This window comes from Microcaecilia unicolor, chromosome 5, assembly GCF_901765095.1.
Source record: "Microcaecilia unicolor chromosome 5, aMicUni1.1, whole genome shotgun sequence".
Classification (NCBI taxonomy): Eukaryota; Metazoa; Chordata; class Amphibia; order Gymnophiona; family Siphonopidae; genus Microcaecilia; species Microcaecilia unicolor.
The window spans coordinates 167,402,180-167,428,104 of NC_044035.1; the positions used below are offsets into that span (position 1 = coordinate 167,402,180).

Below are 25,925 nucleotides of genomic sequence, written 5' to 3' on the forward strand. Positions count from 1 at the left end.
AGGAAGTTGTGGTGATCCTCATTATCTGTCTTATTAAATGAGGGCTCTGAAGTGACATCTGAAACTTTACTGTCTTGACAATTGTTGTTCTCCCCTACCAGGGGTTAACCCTCCATACAGTCAGCTGGTTAAAAATCTTAACTGTAAACTGAGCAGATCTGAGCTGGAAATCTTTAAGTGACACAGGCAGCCAACCTGAAGTTCTTTTGCTTGCATAGTTGCTTGTTGCTGAAGGGGGATGCTGGAGGCTTATAATTTGTTTACATGAGTTACTGATCTGTTTTCTAGGGTCACAGTGAGGCAGTGAGATGCCTTCGATTTAGTCCAGATGGGAAGTGGGTGGCCTCTTCAGCAGATGATAGCACAATAAAGGTATGGGACTCTTGAACAGATTTCTCCAAACACTGCAGGATGTATGGGAGTGTATGTTTTGGGTGGGTAGAGTTTTTATGTGTGTGTGTTTTGTGGAAGGGGGTTGTACATATGTATTTCCTTAATGCCTTTACCAGACCAGTCCGTGATCTGTGGGTTATGCCCATCAACCAGCAGGTGGAGACAAATTAAAGACTTGTGGGCTGTGCCCTACAAGGCTCCATGCTGCCTCAGGTTTTCAATATTTCTCTGTCTCCAGAAGATGGTGATGGGCAGAACATGGAGATTCTGAACAGGTCTCTGTTAAGCAGAATTGGTTGCGGGACCAGGTTTCAGTTAAGCATGGGGTACAGAATTATATGGTGGTATTCCATTTCTGTTAAGTTCGTATTTGCACAGTTAGGGGAAATCTGAGGTGTCTGAGATCCTCCCACCTCATACACACTGTTTTACAGAAGGCTACTTGCTTTTTGGCTATGAACTAGCCAGATGGACAGACCAGGAACATATGAAGAAACTGCTAATTGGCAAGTCATATCAATCCTTTCCTTCTCTTCTGGGTTTTGTGGCGTCATGGAGATGAAGCTGAGGGTAATCCAGTAGTGCAGCTCCTGATTCTTCAACTAGCACCTCATCTGTACCAGGAAAGCCACAGCACTGTTTTCAATTTTTAGCATGGTTGGCTCCGGCGGCAAAGAAAACTAGCAGAGCGTATCAAGCGCTGCTCACAGTCAAGTGAAGGACTGTTCTTGGACAGTGGCGCTTTCCCCTCAGCTGCAGGACCACAGAGGCAGTTTCTGGTATTCTGAGCCTGGTCTCGTGAAGACTACTTAGATTCTTTTCTGGTGTGTACAGCACAGGAAGAGACACTATTTTACCATGGGACCCCACAGGAACAGACAGATGCAGCAACTATTATCCAGGTAAGCTAATGAGGCAGTTTTCAGTACTTTTACAAGGGGAAAGGGAAATGGGGCTTGATACACCGCCTTTCTGAGGTTTTTGCAACTACATTCAAAGCGGTTTACATATATTCAGGTACTTATTTTGTACCAGGGGCAATGGAGGGTTAAGTGACTTGCCCAGAGTCAGAAGGAGCTGCAGTGGGAATTGAACTCAGGATCAAAGTCCACTGCTCTAACCACTAGGCTACTTCTCCCAGTATTTCTCCCACCCTGTTCTTCCCACCTGGCTCAAGTTTGGGGTAGTTGGAGGAAGGGGAGCTCCCATCAGAAGGAGATGATCCCACAGTGGTCCATCATTTGGAGGAAGAGGATATGCTGGCTCTTGATACAAAGACTCTGGATGTTTTAGGTTTTATGGTCTCTCCAACCTTAAGAGGCTCTAAAATCAGGTAATGTATAGGAAGTCTTCCATTCAGTCCCTGATGTCTGCTGAGTGGGCACGCTCCAGAGTCTGGTCTCAAGGTAGCACAGGGTATGTCAAGTTTTATGCACCGATGCTAGATGATAAAGAGAAGTTTCAACAGCCCAATGTTGATGTCTTTGTGATGGCGGTCACTAAGAAGAGTACTATTCCGGTTGAAGGAGGATCCATGTAGAAAGATGTTCAGGATCATAAGCTGGAAACCTTGCTAAAGCAAGCCTTGATATTTCTACCTTGCTGCCTGTAAAATTAATATGTAGTGCGTATCTCGAGCTGCTCTGAATGCAGTAAGGAAGAGGCCTTTCTCTAGATAATGTCAAGAACTCATCAGATGGCTTCTTATCTGGGAAAATGTATGGCATATCACAGATGTCTTCTATGATTTAGGGCCTCAGTCAGAGATATGGCTGTAGCAGTTTCTGCAAGGTGGCTGCTGTGACTCTGCAACTAAGCAGATATGGCTTTTAAAATTAATCTCAGCAGGCTCCTCTTCCATGGCAAACTCCTTTTTGGGGAGGACCTGGAGAAGCTGGTTAGATTTGGGAGACCTGAGGCATCAGACTCCCTGAAGGTAAGCGGGTTTTATTAAAATCATGCTATGACGACTTGGAGTTACTGGCCTGGTAAGTCAAGCTGTTATCAGAAATCCCAGATTTCAAGTGAGGCATTTGTCCTTTTATAGGGACAGAAAGGGAACTCCCCAAGGTAACTGACCTTCTGGGAACTCCCGAGCTCAGCAATGAAGATCTAGAGGTCCATTTTTCCAGTTATCTGGTAAGTGTAGGTGGATGTCTGGCACTCCTGAAGGAATGACCCTCAATCACAGCAGTGGGTCTTGGATGTCATCAGCAATAGTTACAAATTAGACTTTGCTTTTCTCCTCCCAAAGTTATCTCTATGCAGAGCTTCAACCAAAAAGGGCGGCTGTTCAAATTATTGTCACACATTGAAAGTGAACTAGATACTGAGAGATACTCTATATTATTTCATTGTGTAAATTGAGTCTAAGGTCACTTGCCTTAGAATGGAGACTTTGAGGTCTGTGATAATAGCTGTACTGTCAGAGAAGTATTTAAACTTGTTGGAGCTAAAAAAAGCATATTTTCACGTAACAATTTGGCTGCTGCATCAGATTCTTGATGTTTGTGATCCTAGGCAACAGTCTCCAGTTTTGCGCTGTGCCCTTTGGTCTAGTCACAGTACCCTGGACCTTTTCCAGGGTGATGGTGGTGGTAGCAGCATATTTGTGTCAAGAAGGGATCGGGTTCTCCCTATCTGGATGATTAGTTTTGATCTGGGCAGTCTCACAGCCTGAAAGCGAGGAAGTCACATCAAAGTCTTACAGCTTCTGTGGTCTCTAGGATGAATTGTCAATCTCACAGGAGCTTTTAGTACTTAGGGCAAGGTTGAACATCAAATAGGGATGGAATTCCTGGCTCACCACAGATGCATCAAGCTGTAATCTCAGATCCGATTGTTGGTCAGATGCTCTGTTCCATTGGCGTGGGATTACATGCATGTTCTAGGGTGGATGGTGACAGCTATAGACCTCATATCTTGGGCATGGGCCCATATGAGACTGGTACAGTATGGTTTCCTATCTCTGTGGTCAGTGATTCAGGATTACAATATATGCCTACTGTGGATGCTTTAAGTGGAGCAGGATGAAGTGATGGCTTCAGGACACCAGTGCCTGTCAAGGGATGAACCTTCTTCATCCAAGCTTGATTATGATGACAGTTGGGGAGCTCACTTAATACTTCAGTCCTTTCTTCCTTCAGTTTAGGACAGACAGGCACGAATGTTTTCAGATAATGCATCAGCAGTTGCCTATATAAGCAAGGAGGCACAGTTTGCAAATAGCCAACGAGTGACTTATTTGTTTGATTGGGCAGAAAAGAATCTCCTTTGCTTCTTTTTGTGGCCCACATTCCTGGAGCCCAAAACTCCTAGGTGGACTCTTTCAGCAGGCACTTAACTCGGAGGAGTTGGAATTGTCACAAGAAGTTTTTCAACCGACAATGCAGTGATGGAGTATACCAGTCAGTGACATGTGGTCAGGGCCTTCAAGGGATTCAGTGAATCCCCTGCCTTGACATTGACTGTTGTTGTAGGTTTTTTTGTTTTGTTTTTGCATTTTATTTATTTATTTTGTCAAGTTTGCCTTGATGTTTCTCTCACATCTCTTCTCTTCCCATGAGTGCAGCATTTCTCTTGTACCCCCACCCCCCGCAGCAGCAATAAACACATGCGGTCTGCACAGGCCCTGAAATCATTTCTCTGCCACATTCTGCCTCCATGCAAACAGGAAGTTGCATCAAAGGGGGTTGGGATGTGACAGATGAAAGGTTTTGGTGCTGGCTGCAGACTGCTTGTTTGTTGCTGCTACACCCCAGTGAAGTAGACATGTTTGAAGGATTGCAAGTGGTGGGGGGAAGGAGAGGCACTTGGACCTGCAGAGTGAAGGAGGAAGAGGAAAGGTCCTGGACCTGATGGAGAGGAGAGAGCTGCTGGACAAGGGAGGGGGGACCTGGGGAGAGAGGGGAGACCCTGAACTACGTGGGGGACTGGGGGAGAGATGCTAGACTATAGTTGGGAGAGAGAAATGTGGGAGATGGACATATGCTGCAGCAGGCGGGGGGGTGGGGGAGGGGGTGGAAGAGAGAATGAGAAAATATTGTCCTGTGGAAGGAAGGGGAGGGGAGAGATGATGGGTAAATCTGTCTCTAGTGTCGGACGGACTCAGAAGCACCTGACGAACAAACATCAATCCAATATTGTTGGATGCTTCTGCGTTCGTCTGACACTACAGACAGATTTACATTGCTGTGCTAGTGTTTTGCACCAGGTTTCCCTCTTTTCTTGGCAAGTTGTATTGTGACCCTGAAAAATGGACTGTGTCAGGTCCAGGTACTCGTGCTTTGAATAGAGGACTCTTTGACTTCATCCCTTTGGTTGAAGTTTCATCTTAACCAGTCAATTGTTAAGTACATAAGTATTGCCATAGTGGGACAGACCAAAGGTCCATCAAGCCTAGCATCCTGTTTCCAACAGTGGCCAATCCAGGTCACAAATACCTGGCAAGATCCCAAAAAAGTACAAAACATTTAATGCTGCTTATCCCAAAAATAAGCAGTGGATTTTGCCCAAGTCCATTTTAATAATGGTCTATGGATTTTTCCTTTAGGAAGCCATCCAAACCTTTTATAAACCCCGCTAAGCTAACCACCTTTACCACATTCTCTGGCAATGAATTCCAGAATTTAATTACACGAGTGAAGAAAAATTTTCTCTGATTCGTTTTAAATTTACTACTTTGTAGTTTCATTGCATGCCCCCTAGTCCTTGTATTTTTGGAAAGAGTAAACAGATGGTTCACGTCTACCTGTTCTACTCCACTCATTATTTTATACACCTCTATCATATGTCCCCTCAGCCGTCTTTTCTCCAAGCTAAAGAGCCCTATCCACTTTAGCCTTTCCTCATAGGGAAGTCGTCCCATCCCCGTTATCATTTTCCGTCACCCTTATCTGCACCTTTTCTAATTCTTCTATATCTTTTTTGAGATGCGGCGACCAGAATTGAACACAATATTCGAGGTGTGGTCGCACCATGGTGCGATACAAATGCATTATATTGTCCTCAGTTTTGTTTTCCATTCCTTTCCTAATAATACCTAACATTCTATTTGCTTTCTTAGCCGCAGCAGCACACTGAGCAGAAGGTTTCAACGTATCAACGACGACACCTAGATCCCTTTCTTGGTCTGTGACTCCTAACGTGGAACCTTGCATTACTTAGCTATAATTCAGGTTCCTCTTTCCCACATTCATCACTTTGCACTTGCTCACATTAAACATCATCTGCCATTTAGATACCCAGTCTTGTAAGGTGCTCTTGTAATTTTTCACAATCCTCTTGCGATTTAACAACTTTGAATAACTTTGTGTCATCAGCAAATTTAATTACCTCACTAGTTACTCCCATCGCTAGGTCATTTATAATTATTTTAAAAAGCAGCGGTCTCAGCACAGACCCCTGGGGAACCCCACTAACTACCCTTCTCCATTGAGAATACTGACCGTTTAACCCTACTCTCTGTTTTCTATCTTTTAACCAGTTTTTATTCCACAATAGGACACTACCTCCTATCCCATGACTCTCCAATTTCCTCTGGAGTCTTTCATGAGGTACTTTGTCAAACGCCTTTTGAAAATCCAGATACACAATATGAACCGGCTCACCTTTATGCACATCTTTGTTCACCCCTTCAAAGAAATGTAATAGATTGGTGAGGCAAGATTTCCCTTCACAAAATCCATGTTGGCTTTGTCTCATTAATCCATGCTTTTAAATATGCTCTGTAATTTTGTTCTTTATAATAGTCTCTACCATTTTGCCCAGCACTGACGTCAGGCTCTCACCGGTCTATAATTTCCCAGATGTCCTCTGGAACCTTTTTCAAAAATCGGCGTTACATTGGTCACCCTCCAATCTTCCGGTACTATGCTCGATTTTAAAGATAAATTACATATTACTAACTGTCCCGTTTGTGGCCGTGCCACCCTTCAGACTTACCCTGTTTCTGGGAGTCAGTGTCTGTGCTGGCTTCTGCTTGTCTCTGTGTCTGTGTCTGTCTTAGGTTCTCTCTGGCTCTGTGTGCTGATTGCCCTACTGAACCTCACCTGTGTGGGCTATGCCTCTTCCAAGATGGCTGCCGCCTCTTCGTCTCTGCCAGTATCCAAGATGGCTCCCGCTGTTACTTTCTATGGGATGCCTGCTCTGAGTGTCAAGCCTCTGTTTGGTTGCAAGGTGATTGCTGCACCTGTGGCTCTGGTGTTGAGGGGCTTTATTAGTCACCTGAAGACTACAGTCCTGGCCTTTGTATCTCATCTCATCTCATCTCATCTCATCTAATCTCATCCAAAGGTCCTGGAGTATAGAGTGCTCTGTACCCGGTGTCAGTGTTTGCTCTGTGTGAGTTTCTATGTTTGTTTGACTAGCTAGCTTAGGCACCGTGTAGCTTATAGCCTGTGTATAGCCGTGCTAGTGTTTTATGTTTGTTCAGACTAGTTAGCTTAGGCACCGTGTGGCTTGTTGCCTGTGCATAGCTCTACTAGTTCTCTGTGTTTGTTTCCAAGGTAGGACTAGTTAGCTTAGGCACCGTCTGGCTTGTTGCCTGTGCATAGCTTTACTAGTGCTCTATGTTTGTTTCCAAGGTATGACTAGTTAGCTTAGGCATCGTCTGGCTTGTTGCCTGTGCATAGCTTTACTAGTTCTCTATGTTTGATTCCAAGGTATGACTAGTTAGCTTAGGCACCGTCTGGCTTGTTGCCTGTGCCTAGCTCCACTAGTTCTCTGTTTGTTTCCAAGGTATGACTAGTTAGCTTAGGCACCGTCTGGCTTGTTGCCTGTGCATAGCTCTGCTAGTTCCCCGTGATTGTTCCCCATGCCAGCTAGCTGTCCGGTTAGCTATTTCCAAGACTACGTTTGTTCCTCGTGTCAGCTAGCCGTCCTGCTAAGCTATTTCCAAGACTGGGTTTGTTCCTCATGCCAGCCAGCTGTCCGGCTAGCTATTTCCAAGACCATGTTTGTTCCTCGTGTCAGCTAGCCGTCCTGCTAGCCATTTCCAAGTCTGTGTTTATTTCTAGTGTTAGACTAGCCGCCCTTGCTAGCCACTATTCCAAGATTGTGTTTGTTCCTAGAGTGAGCCTAGCCGCCCTTGCTAGCCACTATTCCAAGACTGTGTTTGTTCTTAGTGTAGACTAGCCAGCTTAGGCCCCGCTGGCTTGTAGCCTGTGTCAAGCCTTGCTAGTCTTCTGCGTTTGGGTCCAGGGCATGACTTGTTAGCTTGGGCACAGCTTAGTTGTGAGCTGGTGTATAGCCTTCCAAGTCTCCTGAGTTTGCTCTGTGTATGTTCCTGTGTATGACTGGGTTGCCCGGATACAGTGTCCCTATGAGCCTGGGTCCAGCTTACTAGTCATTGTGTTGATTCCTGCTGACTGCCAGAACCCGGATAGTTCCTGCTTGTCCGCCTTGCCTTCGCCTAGGTGCCCGGGGGCACCCCTGGATCTTCATTCCTGCTGCTCCTGTAAGCCCTACCGGCTGCCAGAACCTGAAGGCTCAACCCGAGGGGGTAGGCAGTCAAGTGTAGGTGAAGACTAGGTCCAGGGGGTTCCAGTTCTGTGGGTTCCGCTCCAGTGTGTTCCAGCCCAGCGGGTTTCACTCTTGTATGTTCCAGTCCAGTGGGGCCACTCCAGCGTGTCCAGTCCAGTAGGCCCCACTCCAGTGCGCACCCGTCCGGTGCGTTCCAGTTCCGAGTGTTCCGGTGTACAACTCCAGTCCGGAGTTCCGGTCCAGTCTTTTCTCCTTTCTACCTGGAGGGTGATTTTGCCTTAAGGACTCACAAACCCCGCGCTCCCGGGGAAGAAGCCTGAAGGTATGCAAAGGACCTCGAGAGCGCGGCCAGCGTGGGCGGCGCGACACTAACAATAGTTCCGCAAGTTCATTTTTCAATTCTATCAGTACTCTGGGATGAATAAATACCATCCGGTCCAGGAGATTTGCTACTCTTCTATTTTGTCAAATTATCCCATTACATCCTCCAGGTTTATAGAGATTTCATTCAGTTTCTCCAACTCGTCAGCTTTGAATACCATTTGTGGCACCGGTATCTCTCCCAAATTTTCCTCGGTGAAGACCGAAGCAAAGAATTAATTTAATCTCTCTGCTATGGCTTTTTATTCCTTGATTGCCCCTTTTACCCCTCGGTCATCTAGCGGTTCAACCGATTCTTTTGCGGGCTTCCTACTTTTAATATACCTAAAAAATATATATGTTCTGCCAACATTTTTCCCAACACCTCATGACTGTATTGCATGCTTTAGACTGTGAGACTGTCATTGGAATGCTTTTGTGTATCACTTATATATTCTGATATTGTCAATATTTGCTCATTTCTGATCTGAAGAAGAGTTACCTTTGAAAGTTAATCAAAAATGTATCATATTTTCTTTTCTACGTTTTGTTTTATTTCTATTTATTAACTTTAAAAGTGGACTAACACGGTTACCACACCACTTTACTCAGAGTGGAATTGAAAGTTAGTGTTCTGGTCTTTAGGTCTTTCCCCCTTTGAACCACTGTAAAAGATCTCGCTTTTTGTTGGCTGTTACCTCAGTTCAGTGTGTCAGAATTGCAGTCTTTGTCATATAGGAAGCCCTTTTTCCAGCTTGTGAGGGTGAGGCTAGGGGGTTGAGGTTATTAGGACAGTTTCTTCCTCCCTAAGATGATTCTTTGTTTCATATGAATCAGACACTTTTTTTTCCTTTGTTTATGAGAGAAACAAATTTGCTTCTATAAGGTTGTTGGATGTTCGGGCTTTACTTCGATATCTGGAGGTCACCAATGAATTAAGTTTGGATAGACTTCTCTTCCTCTTTGGCGATGTTAGGAAAGGTAAGGCGACATTGAAATCTACAATATCTCACTGGTTAAAGGAAATTATTGCATCTACATACATTTTATGGGGAAAGCAGTACTCTTAGGCATCGCAACGCATTGTACTAGGAAGGTTTCAACTTGAACAGAAGCACATATGGTACCCCCTTTGGAGATTTGTAAAGTGGCAACCTGGTCCTCGCTGCAAGCTTTTATGAAACATTATAGCCTTGATGTTGGTTCATGAGAGGAGGTAGTGTTTGGGACCAAAGTACTTTGGGTAGAGTTTTCACATTCCACTCTTGAGGATTGTTTTGTTACATCCCATAGGTTCTGGACTGGTCTGTTAAGGATGCTAAGGAAGGAGAAAAATGTCTATCTTGATAATTTTCTTTCCCTTTAGTCCTTCCAGACCAGTTCAGTGTGCCATCTAGTCTGTGTTTCCAGATTATTATGGAAGATGTAGTCACGTTAGTGTTATGAGTTTTAGTTCATTCTCTGCTGTTTTTTCTTCTGCTTTGAAGTTCTGTTCATCTTAGTTCACAGTTGTCGTAGACTTAAGATACAACACGGGGGAGGGGGGTGTCCCCAGGTTCTGGACTGGTTGGGTATGACTAAAGAAAATTAAGTAAAACACAATTTCTCTTTTCCAGGATATGGTTGTGTATGAGGTGTGGTGGATACATGAGGGGGTGGTATTGGGGCAGGGATAGCATGTGTGACTCTTTGAGAGGGGCATGTCTGAAGATCTATTTTGATACTGTCTTTTACCATCTTCTGTTCCCTATTTGTCTGTTACTCTGGGCCAAAGTGCTGGAAGAGTGAGGAAGGCCTTTGGAATGGAGCACTGCTGTAAATTTTGCAACGTGTTTCCCATAAAAAGCAATAGACTAATTTTTACGTGTTTCCTTTTTTGCAGCTCTGGGACCTGGCTGCTGGGAAGATGATCTCTGAATTTACTGCACATAGAGGCCCCGTGAACATTGTGGAGTTTCATCCCAATGAATATCTCCTTGCATCAGGCAGCTCTGACAGGTAAAGACAAAGCAGGGGAAATCGAAGGGTAGCCTTCCAAGGGGCCAGAATGCCACAAATTGATTTTGAGGGGTTGAGAGTAAGGGTACAGGACAGGCAGGGCAGAGGCCAAGAAGGAGACGTAAGAATTAATGGAGGGAAATGTATGCAGTTTAAGTGAAATGAATTTCTTCAGCTGTTAATCAGCCTGTTTCAATCTTGCCTGTCAGGTTTGGATAAGCTTGAATGCACTAAAGGTGACATACTGAATCCCTAGAAAGGCAGCTGTAATAGAAACAGAAAATTTTGATCATCCATACTATGTACTATCCCTTCCTCTCCCTTAGAGATCCTACATGTTCGTCCCACACTTTTCTTGAACTCGGTCTTCATCTTCATCAGGAGGCTATTCCATGCTTCTAAGTTTTTCCTTAGATTACTCTTGTATCTTTCTCCTCTGGCGCTTCTCTTCCAAGTATACAGATTGAGATCTTTAAGTCTTCCCCAGAAGCATTATGGTAAAGATCACTAATAGGACAGCAAAATTATTTATTTATTTATTTATTTGCTGCATTTGTATCCCACATTTTCCCACACATTTGCAGGCTCAATTAGAGAAGAGTTACAATTAAGGTATATAAGAATATCAAGCAAATTAGATGTTAAAGATAAAATATCAAGTGAATTAGAAGTAACTAACTAACTAAATAAATAAATAATTATCCTTGCTCTTATATACCTGTTATGAATTAATCAGTTATTAGTTGCGCTGAAAAAAAAATTGTAATTTTTAAAAATCTAATCATGTTGCAGTGTCTCCTGTCTCCTTCTGCTCTCTTCCACTCTCTCCTTCCCCCTCCCCCCTGGTCTTTGGTGCAACCTGCCATCTTTTTCTCATCAGCAATTCAACATCACCCCCAACCACGCTGGTCTACCTTAAAGGTGGTCTTCTGTTGATCCCTGGTAGAGGCAGCATTGCACATACGCTGCCTGCGGTCTGCTCCAAAGCTTTCTTTCCGTGCCGGATGGATTGGAATAAAGGCTTTGGAGCAGACCACAGACAGCTTATGTGCAATGCTGCAGCTTTTGGGGACCAACAGAAGACCACCTTTAATGTATAGAGGCAGGTGGGAGTGATGGGGGGGATAGATGCCAAACCCCAGGTGGGAGAAGAGGAGTGAGCCACAGAACCATGAACAGAACTGGAGGAGCCACTGGTGGAATTTGTGGCTGAGGTAGTGAGCTCCAGCAGTCACAAGAAGAGCTTAGTGCTGCTCACCACCAAGTTTGTGTTGCTGCTCATGGGGGTGGAAAATAGAGAGAGACAGATGATGGACCTGGGGGAAGAGGAGAGGCAGGGAGGGAAGGAAGAGAAAGAGATGTTGGATCTTGGGGAGGGAGGGAGATTCCACCCTTTAGGTAAGAGAAGGGGAATGGGATTTGATATACCTCCTTTGTGTTTACAATCAAAGCAGTTTACATATTATATTTAGTTATTTATTTTGTGCCCTTTTTGCCGGGGCAATGGAGGGTTAAGTGATTGCCCAGAGTCACAAGAAGCTGCAGTGGGAAAGAAATAAAATACCTTTTAACTGTGCAATTTATCGCAATTAAACATTTTAGTCAAAATGCCACTCTAATCACTATCCATTCTAGTAGCTGCCCTCTGGACCGATTCTCCAATTTCTTCAGTATCCTTACATGCATTTGGGCTGCAAAAACCCGAGGGAATAGTATGGTTTAGGGTGGGAAGAACTTTTGTGCACAAAAAAGGAGCGGGACTTGGGGTTTGATCATATGTGATGATTTTAAGGTGGATGTACAGGTAGAAAAGGTGACAGCGAAAGCTTGGGTGCAGAAAGAGAAGAATGACCAGTAGGAGAAAGGAGGTGATGATGATCCTGTATAAAACTCTGGTGAGACCTCATTAGAATATTGTATACAATTCTGGAGACCACACTTTCAAAAAGATATAAACAGGATGGAGTCTGTCCAGAGGGCAGCTACTAAAATGGTCAGTGGTCTTTGTCATAAACCGTATATGGATAGACTTAAAGATCTCCAATATGTATTCTTTAGAAGAAAGGCAGGAGAGGGGGGAGATATGATAGACATTTACTTATGTGGCATAAATACAGTGGTGGAAATAAGTATTTGATCCCTTGCTGATTTTGTAAGTTTGCCCACTGACAAAGATATGAGCAGCCCATAATTGAAGGGTAGGTTATTGGTAACAGTGAGAGATAGCACATCACAAATTAAATCCGGAAAATCACATTGTGGAAAGTATATGAATTTATTTGCATTCTGCAGAGGGAAATAAGTATTTGATCCCCCACCAACCAGTAAGAGATCTGGCCCCTACAGACCAGGTAGATGCTCCAAATCAACTCGTTACCTGCATGACAGACAGCTGTCGGCAATGGTCACCTGTATGAAAGACACCTGTCCACAGACTCAGTGAATCAGTCAGACTCTAACCTCTACAAAATGGCCAAGAGCAAGGAGCTGTCTAAGGATGTCAGGGACAAGATCATACACCTGCACAAGGCTGGAATGGGCTACAAAACCATCAGTAAGACGCTGGGTGAGAAGGAGACAACTGTTGGTGCCATAGTAAGAAAATGGAAGAAGTACAAAATGACTGTCAATCGACAAAGATCTGGGGCTCCACGCAAAATCTCACCTCGTGGGGTATCCTTGATCATGAGGAAGGTTAGAAATCAGCCTACAACTACAAGGGGGGAACTTGTCAATGATCTCAAGGCAGCTGGGACCACTGTCACCACGAAAACCATTGGTAACACATTACGACATAACAGATTGCAATCCTGCAGTGCCCGCAAGGTCCCCCTGCTCCGGAAGGCACATGTGACGGCCCGTCTGAAGTTTGCCAGTGAACACCTGGATGATGCCGAGAGTGATTGGGAGAAGGTGCTGTGGTCAGATGAGACAAAAATTGAGCTCTTTGGCATGAACTCAACTCGCCGTGTTTGGAGGAAGAGAAATGCTGCCTATGACCCAAAGAACACCGTCCCCACTGTCAAGCATGGAGGTGGAAATGTTATGTTTTGGGGGTGTTTCTCTGCTAAGGGCACAGGACTACTTCACCGCATCAATGGGAGAATGGATGGGGCCATGTACCGTACAATTCTGAGTGACAACCTCCTTCCCTCCGCCAGGGCCTTAAAAATGGGTCGTGGCTGGGTCTTCCAGCACGACAATGACCCAAAACATACAGCCAAGGCAACAAAGGAGTGGCTCAGGAAGAAGCACATTAGGGTCATGGAGTGGCCTAGCCAGTCACCAGACCTTAATCCCATTGAAAACTTATGGAGGGAGCTGAAGCTGCGAGTTGCCAAGCGACAGCCCAGAACTCTTAATGATTTAGAGATGATCTGCAAAGAGGAGTGGACCAAAATTCCTCCTGACATGTGTGCAAACCTCATCATCAACTACAGAAGACGTCTGACCGCTGTGCTTGCCAACAAGGGTTTTGCCACCAAGTATTAGGTCTTGTTTGCCAGAGGGATTAAATACTTATTTCCCTCTGCAGAATGCAAATAAATTCATATACTTTCCACAATGTGATTTTCCGGATTTAATTTGTGATGTGCTATCTCTCACTGTTACCAATAACCTACCCTTCAATTATGGGCTGCTCATGTCTTTGTCAGTGGGCACACTTACAAAATCAGCAAGGGATCAAATACTTATTTCCACCACTGTACATAGGAAGTGAGTCTTGATTGAAAGGAAGCTCTGGAACCAGGGGGCATAGGATGAAGGTGAAAGGGGATATAGACTCGGAAGTAACCTGAGGAAATACTCCACAGAAAGGGTGGTGAATTCGTGGAGCGGCCTTCCGGTGGAAGGATGGAGACGAAAACAGTATCTGAATTTCAAAAGAGCTTGGGACAAGTGCGGGCATGATAGGGATAGTAGATGGCATGGATGGATAGGCCGTATGGTCTTTATCTGCCTACATTTTTCTCTCTTTCTATGAATGATGATTTATGGACCAAGAAATAGACTTGAAAATTGCTTGGAAGTGAGTATTTCTAAAACTTAAATGCTAAACTCCAACAATTATAGTGAACATAATATTGATTTTTTTTGATATTTAAAAAAATAGGTAAGCATGAGCTCAAATATGTCATGAGCTTGTGAGCTGAATAAGAACTAAAATTTTTGGAAGAGAACTGAATAAAAACTAGAATTAGTTATCGGAACTAGAATAAAATAAGAATACAAGTTACAAGTTTTGTAACTGAATAAGAACTAGAACTTTATGCTGAACTAAAATATCTCTGATTCAATCACCGGCTTATCTCTAAAAGAAACAAAAACGGCGCACACAGCTGTCCATGAGAGTTACAGGTTCCAAATGTGTTTCCAGAGCAAATTTCTCAACAGTTTTCCAGCTTGGACTGAGGCAAGGCCCAGTCTGGCTGCCATCTACCTTTTGAGTTTCTTTACCCCCTTTCTCCCTCCAGCTTTTCAGAATCCAGCCTTATTATAACCACCCACTGGCAGTCCTAATCTGTCTTTAGGATTCGAGCTTCCAGTTTTCTCCGTCTCCAGGTTATTGACCTGTGCAGCTGTGGACTGAACTGGAGATGTAGCCAGGGCTCCTGGGGGACAGCTGGAGAGCTGGTCCTTTAGTTTGAGGGATGTGTGGGTCCTGATCTGGTGACTGCCCCTGTGCTTGAGGATAACACTTGGAGGAGTCTGGATCCTTCTTTTCATCCCTCCTGCCTGACCACTCTGTTGCCCGAGTCTGGATTTTAAAAAAAAGTCTGGAGCGGAAAGCAGTACTATAAAGTTCAGAAAAGAATGAAGTCACAACGTCTGTGCAGATAGGTGGGTCCCTGAAGAAAGAAAGGCTTCGATAGTGGTGTCAGGCTCAGATGGTTGAAGCTCTTGTGTGCACTGGAAATCGTGTGGAAGTCTTTGAGTTGAGGGCAGCATGAGAAATGGTACTATCAGAGTGCAGGAAACACTGCATGATATGAAGGCCACAGAGGGAGCTTGGGGTCCAGCAAGTTATGCCGCAGTTGCAATATCAATAATTTACTGTGTTGTATTTGTCAACAGTGAGCACTTAAATTTATTTCAGCACACCTCCCCTTCGGCTTCTTATCCTTTTTATTTTTTTTGATCCACCCCATTCAAAAAAAGCTGGGAAAAAAATTTCAGATCCGGTACACTTGTAGTACAGAGATGAATCAGTCGTGAAATCCTCAATACTGATAAGAATGAGCTAATATTTTACTCCCCCATCCTTCACAGAGTTCATTCTTGTGCTCAGGTATTCTGCGCACTTCCCTAAATCTGTGTTTTAATAGCTTGTACCTTTCTTATCATGAGTCAGTTGTGCGCTGATGCCTGCCTGAGTCATGTGCACAATTAGGGCAACCACAAACTTGTATGCAGAGCCTAGCATATTTTACTACATTGGCTCTTGTAAAACTACAGCTACACACATGCACTTGCACATAATGTGGAGAGTGGTTGGTAAGAATTCAGGGGCCCTTTTACTAAGGTGCGCTGAAAAATGGCCTGCACTGGTGTAGGCGCGTGTATTGGACGTGCACAGTTCCATTTTTCTGCGCGCCTGCTAAAAAGGCCTTTTTTTTTTTTTTTTTTGGCCGAAAATGAATGTGCAGCAAAATAAAAATCAGCGGGCATCCATTTTGGGCCTGAGACTTTACCTTCACCCATTGACAGCATTAGGGTCTCGCGCGTTAACCGGGCAGTAATCATCGCGCGTACACTGCTGATTACCGCCTGGTTAGTGCCATGCGGTAGAAAATTAAAAAGATTATTGGGCGTGCGTAAAAATTAGAATTACCGCCTGGGGCACACGGTAGCTGGGTGGTAGTTCTAATTTGACACGCGTTGTAGGTGCCTGCACGCCTTAGTAAAAGGGCCCCTCAATGAGTAATCTGTTCATAAATTGTATTAAACTAGTTTCTTAGATCCCAGTAGTCTACTTTATTACCTCTAGATCTGTTTTCCACATTTTCAAGGTTTTTTTTGTGGTTTGTTTTTGTGGGGGGAGGGGTGGAGAGTAATCATATGTACATGAGCATGTTGTCCATCCTGTCCTCTTGTTGAGAAATCTGATTCTCCATCTTGTAATTTGGACAAATAAATGGTTGTTCTTCAGTCCTTTCAGAAAAGATTGCATCTTTGAATGTCCATCCTGAACTGCACTGATTTAATGACACATTTATTTTATTAATTAATTAATTTATTGCATTTGTATCCCAGGCTCAATGTGGCTTACATTATGCCGTAATGGCAGGCGCCACTACCAAACGGAGAGATACAGAATATTATTGCATTTAAAGTACAGAAATATAACATAAATTAGAAATAAAAGGTATATAAATCATTTCAGGTGTAAGAGAACTAGGGTAGTATGAAACATTCAATAAAGACATTTTGATTATAGTAAGCAAATATCATGGTGAATATAGTAAATAAATAGTAAGAGATCATAGATAACTTGTTCAGGTAGAAGTTTTGGTGTCAGTTCAATTATGAAGGACCACAGGTTGGTCTTTAGTAGTTTCCGGAAGGTTAGCAAATCTTGTGTTGTTTTTATGGCTCTTGGTAATGCATTCCATGCTTGCGTACAGGCGTAGGAGAAGCTAGAAGCATATATCGATTTATATTTGAGTCCTTTGCAATTGGGGTTGTGGAGGTACAAAAAAGTACATGATGATCTTTTGTTTTCCTTGCTGGTAAGTCTATGAGGTCAAACATATATGTCGGGGCCTCGCCGTGAATAATTTTATGAACCAGGGTACAGGTTTTAAACGTAATATGGTCTTTTAGTGGGAGCCAGTGTAATTTTTCTCTGAGGGGCTTGGCGCTTTTGTATTTCATTTTTCCAAATATTAGTCTGGCTGCAGTATTCTGGGCCGTCTGGAGTTTCTTAATGACTAGTAAAAAAAAGGCCGTTTCTGGAGCCAATGAAACGGGCGCTAGCAAGGCTTTCCTGTGGTTCCCCCCCCCCCCCCCACCCGTCGTCGATGTGGGTGAATTGCTCCGCCTCCGCCCTCGTCATAACGTTTTGACGCGAGGGCGGTGAATTGCTCCGCCTCCGCCGTCAACGTCATAACGTTTGACACGAGGGCGGGGCCCAGAGACTGTGATTTTTGAGGCTTCAGAGCTTCGAACATACGAACCTTGGCTTCAGTGACGTCAGCAGCCAATAGAACGTTGAGGGTGAGTTTTATATATATAGATCTGTGTTTTGCAGTTGGTGTAGATGGAATTACAATAGTCCAAATGACTTAACACCATTAACTGCACCAGGTTGCGGAATACCTCTCTTGGGAAGAATAGTTTTATTCTTTTGAGTTTCCACATTGCGTGGAACATTCTTTTTGTTACATTTTTTGCATGATTTTCTAGTGTGAGACTTTGATCAATTGTGACTCCAAGAAGTCTCAGAGTATCTGAAACAGGAAGAGTAAAGTTTGGGGTATTTATGTTGGTATACTTAATCTTGTTATATTGTGATGAGATAATAAGGCATTGTGTCTCTTCCACATTAAGCTTCAGTTGGAAAGCATCCACCCACATGTTCATTATTTGGAAGCTGCAATTAATTTTATTTGAGATTTCTGTTAAATCATTTTTAAATGGGATGTAGATTGTGACATCATCTGCATAAATGAATGGATTGAGACCTTGATTGGACAGTAGCTTGGCCAGTGGAGTCATCAATAAGTTGAAGAGAGTTGGTGAAAGCGGCGATCCCTGAGGCACTCCAAATTCAGGTTTCCATGATGATGATGTAATTGACTTTGATATCACTTGATATGTTCTTGTGGTTAGGAAACCATTAAGCCATTTCAATACTTTTCCTCCAATACCAAAATATTCAAGGATGTTCAGTAAAATATTATGGTTGACCATGTTGAACGTGCTTGACATATCAAATTGTAGGAGGAGACCCTTATTTCATTAGAAATTTCCTTTTTTCAGTTTCTTGGAACTTGTTGCTCAGGAGCAAGGTGATCTTCACTGCTTTCTTAAGTTGTTGAAGTTGTTGGTTTTTATTTTTTCCACATCCCCTTTCTTTGACTTTAGTCATCTGCAAGGCTGTAGTGATGAATATGGTCAACTCTAATCAAGGAAATATTAGGATCCATGGGTTGAACTTGTGGCGAGGGTCTGGTCTGAAAGGTATATTGTAGGACTGCATCACAATTAAAATTTGTAATCTTGATTAATCGTGGAACTATGCCGCTTGAATTCCGATTAATCTAACAATTCTAACGTTTTGATCGCAGTTAATCACACAATTAAAGGTATTTCACTTATTTATTTCCCACTGTATCTCCTTGTGACCCTGGGCAAGTCACCTAACCCTTCATTGTCCCAGGTACAAAATAAGTACCTGTATATTTATTTATTACATTTGTACCCTGCGCTTTCCTGCTCATCGCAGGCTCAATATGTAAACTACTTAATCGTAACCACAGAACAATGGTATATCAAATCCCATCCCCCTTCCCTACCCTAAATGACAGATCTCCCCACCCCCAGAAACAACATATCTCCCTTTCTCTTTCTTTACTCCATCTCCTCTTCCCCAAGGTCCATTTATTTCTCATTCTTTCCTGGGGTCCATTCTCTCTCCCCTCCCTCCCATTGTCCAGCAACTCTCCCTTTCTCCCCTCCACCCTCATGAGCAGTGACGCAAACTTTAGTGGTGAGCAGCACCAAGCTCTTCTCATAGCTGCTGGATCTCACCACCTTAGCCATAACTTCCATAGGTGGCCCCTCTAGTTCTGCTCACAGGTCTGCAGTTCAATTTCCCCCCTCCCCCCCAAACCTGTCTACTGTGATTAACATCAACCCCCCCCCCCCCCCCAAAAAAAAAAAAAAAAACCACGCACACACCGGTTTACCTTAAAGGCAGTCTTTTGTTGGTCCCTGGCAGCAGCAGAGTTGCACTTACACTGCCTGCAGCCTGCTTTGAAGCTTTCCTGCTGGCTTGTCCTGCCTCCTCTGACATCACTTCCTGTTTGTGCATGGGTGGGACGAGTCAGTGAAAGCTATAGACCAGGCCGCAGGCAGCCTATGTGAAATACTGCAGGGGACCAACAGAAGACCACCTTTATGGTAGACCTGTGTATGTATTGGGGGGGGGGGGGGTAATGTTGAAATGAGGGTGGAGGAAAGATGCAGGATTGTTCCAAGGACAAAGGTTGGGAGTGAAAGAGATAAGAAGAGATGTTTAGAGGAGACGCTGTAACGTGATTGATTTTTTTAAATCACAATTATTAATGTATTGATCAATTAACTGCAATTAACGTAATCCCTAGTACATACAACTTCAATTAACTTAATCCCTAGTATATAGATAAAAAATAGTTTAATATGGAGCTGTACTGTGAGATGTCAGCTTGTTAGCTGATTGTTGTATTACCCTCTGCCTTATTCCCAAAGTTCAGACGTCTGGTTGCTTAATGGCTCTCCATGATAATTCAGGGGAAAACAAAAAACACTTTGGGGCTAATATTGAGACCATGAGAGGGCGTCCAACTAACTCTCAATGCCGGGGCCATATCTGGAGAGCAGCATTGAATTTCTGGTCTTTTTTTGGCCAATAAAAACATAGCCAATTAAGTCAATATTCATTTTCATTTTAGTACCTCTAGAATTGGGTTATGAAGACAGTCAAAAATTAATAGAGGATTGTATAGAAAAGGCTCATAGTTGGGCAACTGAGAATTTACTAAAACTAAATAACTTCCAAACAAAATTAATATATTTTAGTCCTACTTTATTGGGTATCTCTAAAGCTGTCACTCTAAAGTCAGGGGAGCAACTACATTTTTGAAACTTTTGAAAGAGTTTTAGGTGTTTTACTGGACTCAGCTGATAAAGTAGATCTTACTCAAGCTCCTTACATGGTGTTCCATTGTCAGCTAAGGACTATTAGATCTCCATTTTTCCATGAACATTATTGAGTATTAATTCTGGCAATACTGGGTTACTGTAATGGTTTATATGTAGGGATTAATAGAAATGTATTAAATAGACTACAGTTGTTGTAGAATACTGCGGCAAAATTGATTTTTCAGTTTAGGAAGTTTGTGCTACAATTACTGAGGGATCTGCGTTGGCTACAGTGGTTGCCTGCACGATCTTCAAAGTTATTCATGGCTTATGTCCGAGCTCCCATATACAATTGTCTATTCCTTCTTTTAGATCTGCTTCCCGATTTTGCTCCACTTTTAGCTTGGGTTATCCAATAGTTAAAGGAGTTTTACTGAAAAGATTTCATGACAGCTCATTTTGTTATCACTCTAGCAAGATGTGGAATAATATTCCAGTATCTATACAAATTATGTCCAATTATTTGACGCTTCGGAAATTGTTGAAGAAGGCCCATCTGTTTATCAAGTATTTAGATTGATTCCCTTTGTTTCATTTTTATGATTATTTCTAGTTGTAACTTGCTTTGATTCTTTTTGAAAAAGGTGGTGTGACAGAACAGTAGGTTTTTAAGCCTGTAAAACTGCCTTAATTCTTGTGTAATTCTTGAAGTGTATTTCTCTAGATTGGCCAGCAGGTAATGCATGTTTATGCTTAAAGCTGTTAACAGAGAAAAGACCTGCAGTGATGTGGCCAGTTTTTTTTTTTTTTACTTTTCTGGTCTCTGATTGGCCCAGGAGCTCAATTTCATTTGGAATGTATGGTTTTTGCCTCAGTCTTAGCCAGGAAGAAAAGAGAGTAGAATCTCTTTGCTGAGGCTCTGTGAACAGTTATGTCCTGATCTTCCCAGGTACTTTTTAGAAAGTAAATAAATGTTTAGTTAGTGTTATAATTGATCCATATTTCAGTTACCTGTTGTTGTTTTGCTGATTGCGCTTTTTCTGTTCACTGTTCAAGTTGACAATAAATCTGCTTAGTTTGTTGACTCTGCTATCTGGACTGATGATAAATCCTGGTGGTTTGTGTGTTGGGTCTGTGAGTACTTTCTGGGAACTGTGGGACCACTGGGAGTGTGGCCCCAGTAACCTAGAAATCGCTGGGGATAATTTGAGAGCAGGAGACTCGCCCAGAGGCAGTTATGACCCAGTCAGTGGGAGGAGCACAAGCAGGCGGACCTGAGCTGTTCTGGGGATAGACTCTGTAAGTGGCTGCGGGGTAACCCCAGGTGGGTGGCTAGGCATTTTGTGATAGGTGGGATATAAATGTTGGATTGGATTGGGCTAAGTTATAGCGGCCCAAGATAGACCTGCTATTTATGTGGATCATTCTACTACTACTACTACTTAACATTTCTAGAGCGCTACTAGGGTTACGTAGTGCTGTACAAATTAACGAATAAGGACGGTCCCTGCTCAGAAGAGCTTACAATCTAAAGGACGAAATGTCAAGTTGGGCTAAACTTAGCCGGCCAGCCAGTGAGTATTGGCGCTAACCAGCTATGTCACGCAACATAGCCGCTGACCGGGCTAGCTGCTCAGCAGTAATGTTCAGCTGAGATAGCCGGCTATCTTGTGCTGAATATTAGTGCTTAGCCAGCTTAAGGCTATTTAACCGGCCAGAAGCCATTCCTGGCTGGTTAAACAGTTTTAAATATCGGTTGGTTTATGATAGCTGTTTAGGACCAAGAAGGAATTTTCACTTCGTTACAAAATTTAGCAGCAGAATTGCTGAATTACCTTATCCCAAATTTTTCCTTTTTTGCAGGACAATCCGATTCTGGGACCTGGAGAAGTTCCAGATGGTGAGCTGCATTGAAGGGGAGACCAGTGCAGTTAGGTATGTACCAAGACACAATGAACAAAAGTAGTACTGATTTGGCATTCTTGGAAGGAAACCCATACTGTTGGATTCCTGTTTGTATAAACATGACAGTGCTATGATCAAGTTGACATATCAAGCATCCTGACTGGAACAGGCAGGGTACTATTTTGTGGAACTTCACAGTGGCGGAATCTCATTTGGTTGTTTTTGTGCTCTGCTGCGAGAGCTTATGAGGACTGCTGTCCAGACTGAGATGCACTTGTTGGTGCTATGGGTGGAAACTCCCCTGTTTCTAGTCCTGCTGTGCTTCCTCATGTAGTGTCAGTGCAGCAGGAAGTAGGGTCTTGTGCTGTGTGTGTGCTTGGAAGGGGAAGTGTTGCTGTTTGCAATCATATTGATGGTAATTATTCTTTGCTCTTTTCTTCCCAGGAGCATTCTGTTTAACCTGGATGGCTGTTGCTTGTACAGCAGCTCTCAGGATTCCCTGCATGTGTATGGCTGGGAGCCAGAACGCTGCTTTGATGTGGTGCCTGTGGGTTGGGGGAAAGTTGCTGATATGGCAATCTGCAACAATCAACTGGTGAGTACCCCCATAGGAGGGGAGGATACTTAACAATCAGGGCATCTTATTTCAGGCATCTCTAAAAAGAGCAGGAACAATGGCAATTGAGCAGCGACAGCCCTTCTGCATTACTCTGATACAAGTGCTATGCTATGTTGCAGTTGTTTATTGAGCTAACACCAGTTTCTAATCGGTGGTGTATATTACTGATGTTTTTAGATTGGCGTCTCATTCTCCCTGACCATCACTACATCCTATGTCGTGGACTTGAACAAGGTGAAGAAGTCTGGGTGTGCTGTACAAGGTCCCATCCAAGATAAGCCCTCATCACAAGTTCCATCCCTGGGATCTTCTATCAGACGTAATTATGAGAGGCCGGTCACTTCCTGCACTAAACCTCAAAGGTGAGGAAGAGGGTCAGTGGGTCAAACATTTTGTCTTTTATAAAATACTATACTGTGAACTAAAACAGTCATTTGCAACAAATTGCATGCAGAGTATGACACGTTCTGCCTCAATTTACAAGCTAACTGGATACTTGAAGTAAAGGGAGATAGATAACTTGTCCAAGGTCCTAACACATGACGTGCAGAAGCAGAATTTAAGCTCAGGTCTCCTGGTTTCCTGTCCATTATTAATTTGTCTACTAGGCTACTTGCTCTCTGCCATGATTAATACACATAGCAAATTAAGAGTGATGGGAGTTTTCTCCGGTGGTTTGTAGTTATAATTTGGTCTCATCTAGATTTACATTGGTGATGGCATATAAAGTGTGTTTAGTCTTTACAGTTGTCTGTTACATGTTCTAAACTTAAGCATGCAATTAGTGGTGTTGCTTCCTTTCTACCACTACTACTACTATTTAACATTTCTAGAGCGCTACAAAGTGTACGCAGCGCTGTACAAACACAGAAGAAAGACAGTCCCTGCTCAAAGAGCTTACAATCTAATAGACAAAAAGTAAAGCATTTAAATTTAAAATATTTAAGCAGTCAAGCACAAGAGAACAGTCACAGAAGGACAGAAGATGTTGAAGGGTGGTCAACATCCACCAAGGGTTAATCCTTAACTACTTGAGGGTCCCAACAGCCACTGCCCACCTGAGCTTATGCCATAGCAACATAGTAAATGACGGCAGATAAAAAGACCTGTACGATCCATCCAGTCTGTCCAACAAGATAAACTCATTTTACATGGTATGTGTTACCATGTATACCCGAGTTTGATTTGTGCTTGCCTTTCTCAGGGCACAGACCGTAGAAGTCTGCCCAGTACTGTTCTTGTACTTAGTTGTGAAGCTAACGTTGAAGCCCCTTAAAACTTACACTCCAGCCCATCCCTTTCTATTCAGTCACAATCAGGCCGTAGACCGTAGAAGTCTGCCCAGCTCCCATTTTGTTTCCCCAATTACTGGTGTCGCCACCCAATCTCCGCTAAGATTCCGTGGAACCATTCCTTCTAAACCGGATTCCTTTGTGTTTATCCCACGCATGTTTGAATTCCATTACCGTTTTCATCACCACCACCTCCCGCGGGAGGGAATTCCACATATCCACCACACTCTCCATGAAAAAATACTTCCTGACATTAGTCCGTAGTCTGCCCTCCTTCAACCTCAATTCATGTCCTCTAGTTCTACCGCCTTCCCGTCTCCGAAAAAGGTTCATTTGCGGATTAATACCTTTCAAATATGTGAACGTCTGTATCGTGTCACCCATTTCTCCTTTCCTCCAAGGTTTACATGTTCAGGTCAGCAAGTCTCTCCTCGTACGGTTTGCAATGCAAATCCCATACCATTTTTGTAGCTTTTCTTTGCACCACTTCCAGTCTTTTTACATCTTTAGCAAGATAAAGCCTCCAAAACTGAACACAGTACTCCAAGTGGGGCCTCACCAACAACTTGTAGGGGCATCAACACCTCCTTTCTTCTGCTGGTTATGCCCCTCTCTACGCAGCCTAGCATCCTTCTGGCCATGGCCGTCGCCTTGTTTCTTCACCTTTAGATCCTCAGACACCAACACCCCAAGGTCTCTCTTCCCTCCTATCCGGTATCTCTCTTTTGGGTTTCTGCACCCCAAGTGCATCACTCTACACTTCTTGGCATTAAATTTTAACTCTTCAAAATCTGGATTTCTGTGAAATTCAGTTTCTATCACTCAACTAATGAACCATTACAGAAACCATTACAGATTGGTTTCTGTAATGGTTCATTAATTAAATTTTAACTGCCAGACCCTCGACCATTCTTCTAACATTCGGCGATCCCTTCCCATTGTTTCTACTCCCTCCAGGGTATCCACTGTATTGGCTATTTTTGTGTAATCCGCAAAAAGTCACACCTTTCCTTCCAACCCTTCAGCAATATCATCCACAAATGTATTAAACAGAATAGGCCCCAGCTCCAACCCCTGAGGAACTGTCCTTTAACCTCCCATCCGCTAACTGGGTTCCAGTGTTGCTTCCAGGAAATTACCCTGACCACAAGATGCTTCTTGTGGAGTGAGTGCCCAAAACCCATAACAATCCAGTTACCAAAAACAGTGTATGTACCTAAAAGTACTGGGATCATATACTGTATTAGTGGAGGAGATTTGCAAATCAGCAACATGGTCTTCCATTCATACATTTTCTGGCCATTAGAGTCTGGATATTTTAGCCAGGAAAGAAGCAGCCCTTTGAGCTTCTGTGCATGTAACAGGGTTATCTGGTCCCTTCCTAACTCGAAGATTGTTCTGATACATCCCCCAAGTTTTGGATTGATCTGATGAAGATCCTAAGGAAGGAGAAATTAGATCTTACCTTCTAATTTTCTTTCCTTTAGTCCCAACAGATCAGTCCAGAAAACTTGCCCTCTTTATTCCATTCCACGTGTTTAATGTATTAGTTTTAAGGCTTTTCTGTACAGGTATGCCAAGTATTTTAAAGTTGTTTTTTTTTGTCCACATTGGAGTTGTTTTTCCATATTAGTAGTTTTCATTATTCCTCATGTTGTTCTAAAGAAGGAAGAAGTTTGTTCATGAATCCTTTATATACAACTGCTCTGTTACTGAAATACTGAATTGGAACAGTTGTACAGTGCCTCTTATGGCACTGTCTTCCACCTGCTGGTAGATGGGGCATAACCACAAGTTCCATATCATCATGCTGATCAATCCATAGACTGGTGGGTTGTGTCCATCTACCAGCAGGTGGAGATAGAGAGCAAACTTTTGCCTCCCTATATGTGGTCATGTGCTGCCGGAAACTCCTCAGTATGTTCTCTATCTCAGCAGGTGGTGGTCACACACAGCAGCAGCTCTGGCTAGGCCTCCAAGCCTAATTTTTAGGTTTTGTTGAGTGCCTGGGGTTGAGGGCTCTTCTTGAG

At 43.3% G+C, this 25,925-nt stretch overlaps 1 protein-coding gene across 1 annotated transcript in view; it reads left to right on the forward strand.

Moving 5' to 3' along the window:
* Positions 1–25,925, forward strand: part of KATNB1 (katanin regulatory subunit B1) — a 324,176-nt gene that overhangs the window by 65,580 nt on the left and 232,671 nt on the right. The window contains exons 8-12 of the mRNA XM_030203568.1: positions 289–372; positions 10,118–10,233; positions 21,943–22,014; positions 22,429–22,579; positions 22,781–22,965. Coding sequence (XP_030059428.1) covers positions 289–372; positions 10,118–10,233; positions 21,943–22,014; positions 22,429–22,579; positions 22,781–22,965 — 608 coding nt within the window. The remainder of the gene's footprint in view (positions 1–288; positions 373–10,117; positions 10,234–21,942; positions 22,015–22,428; positions 22,580–22,780; positions 22,966–25,925) is intronic.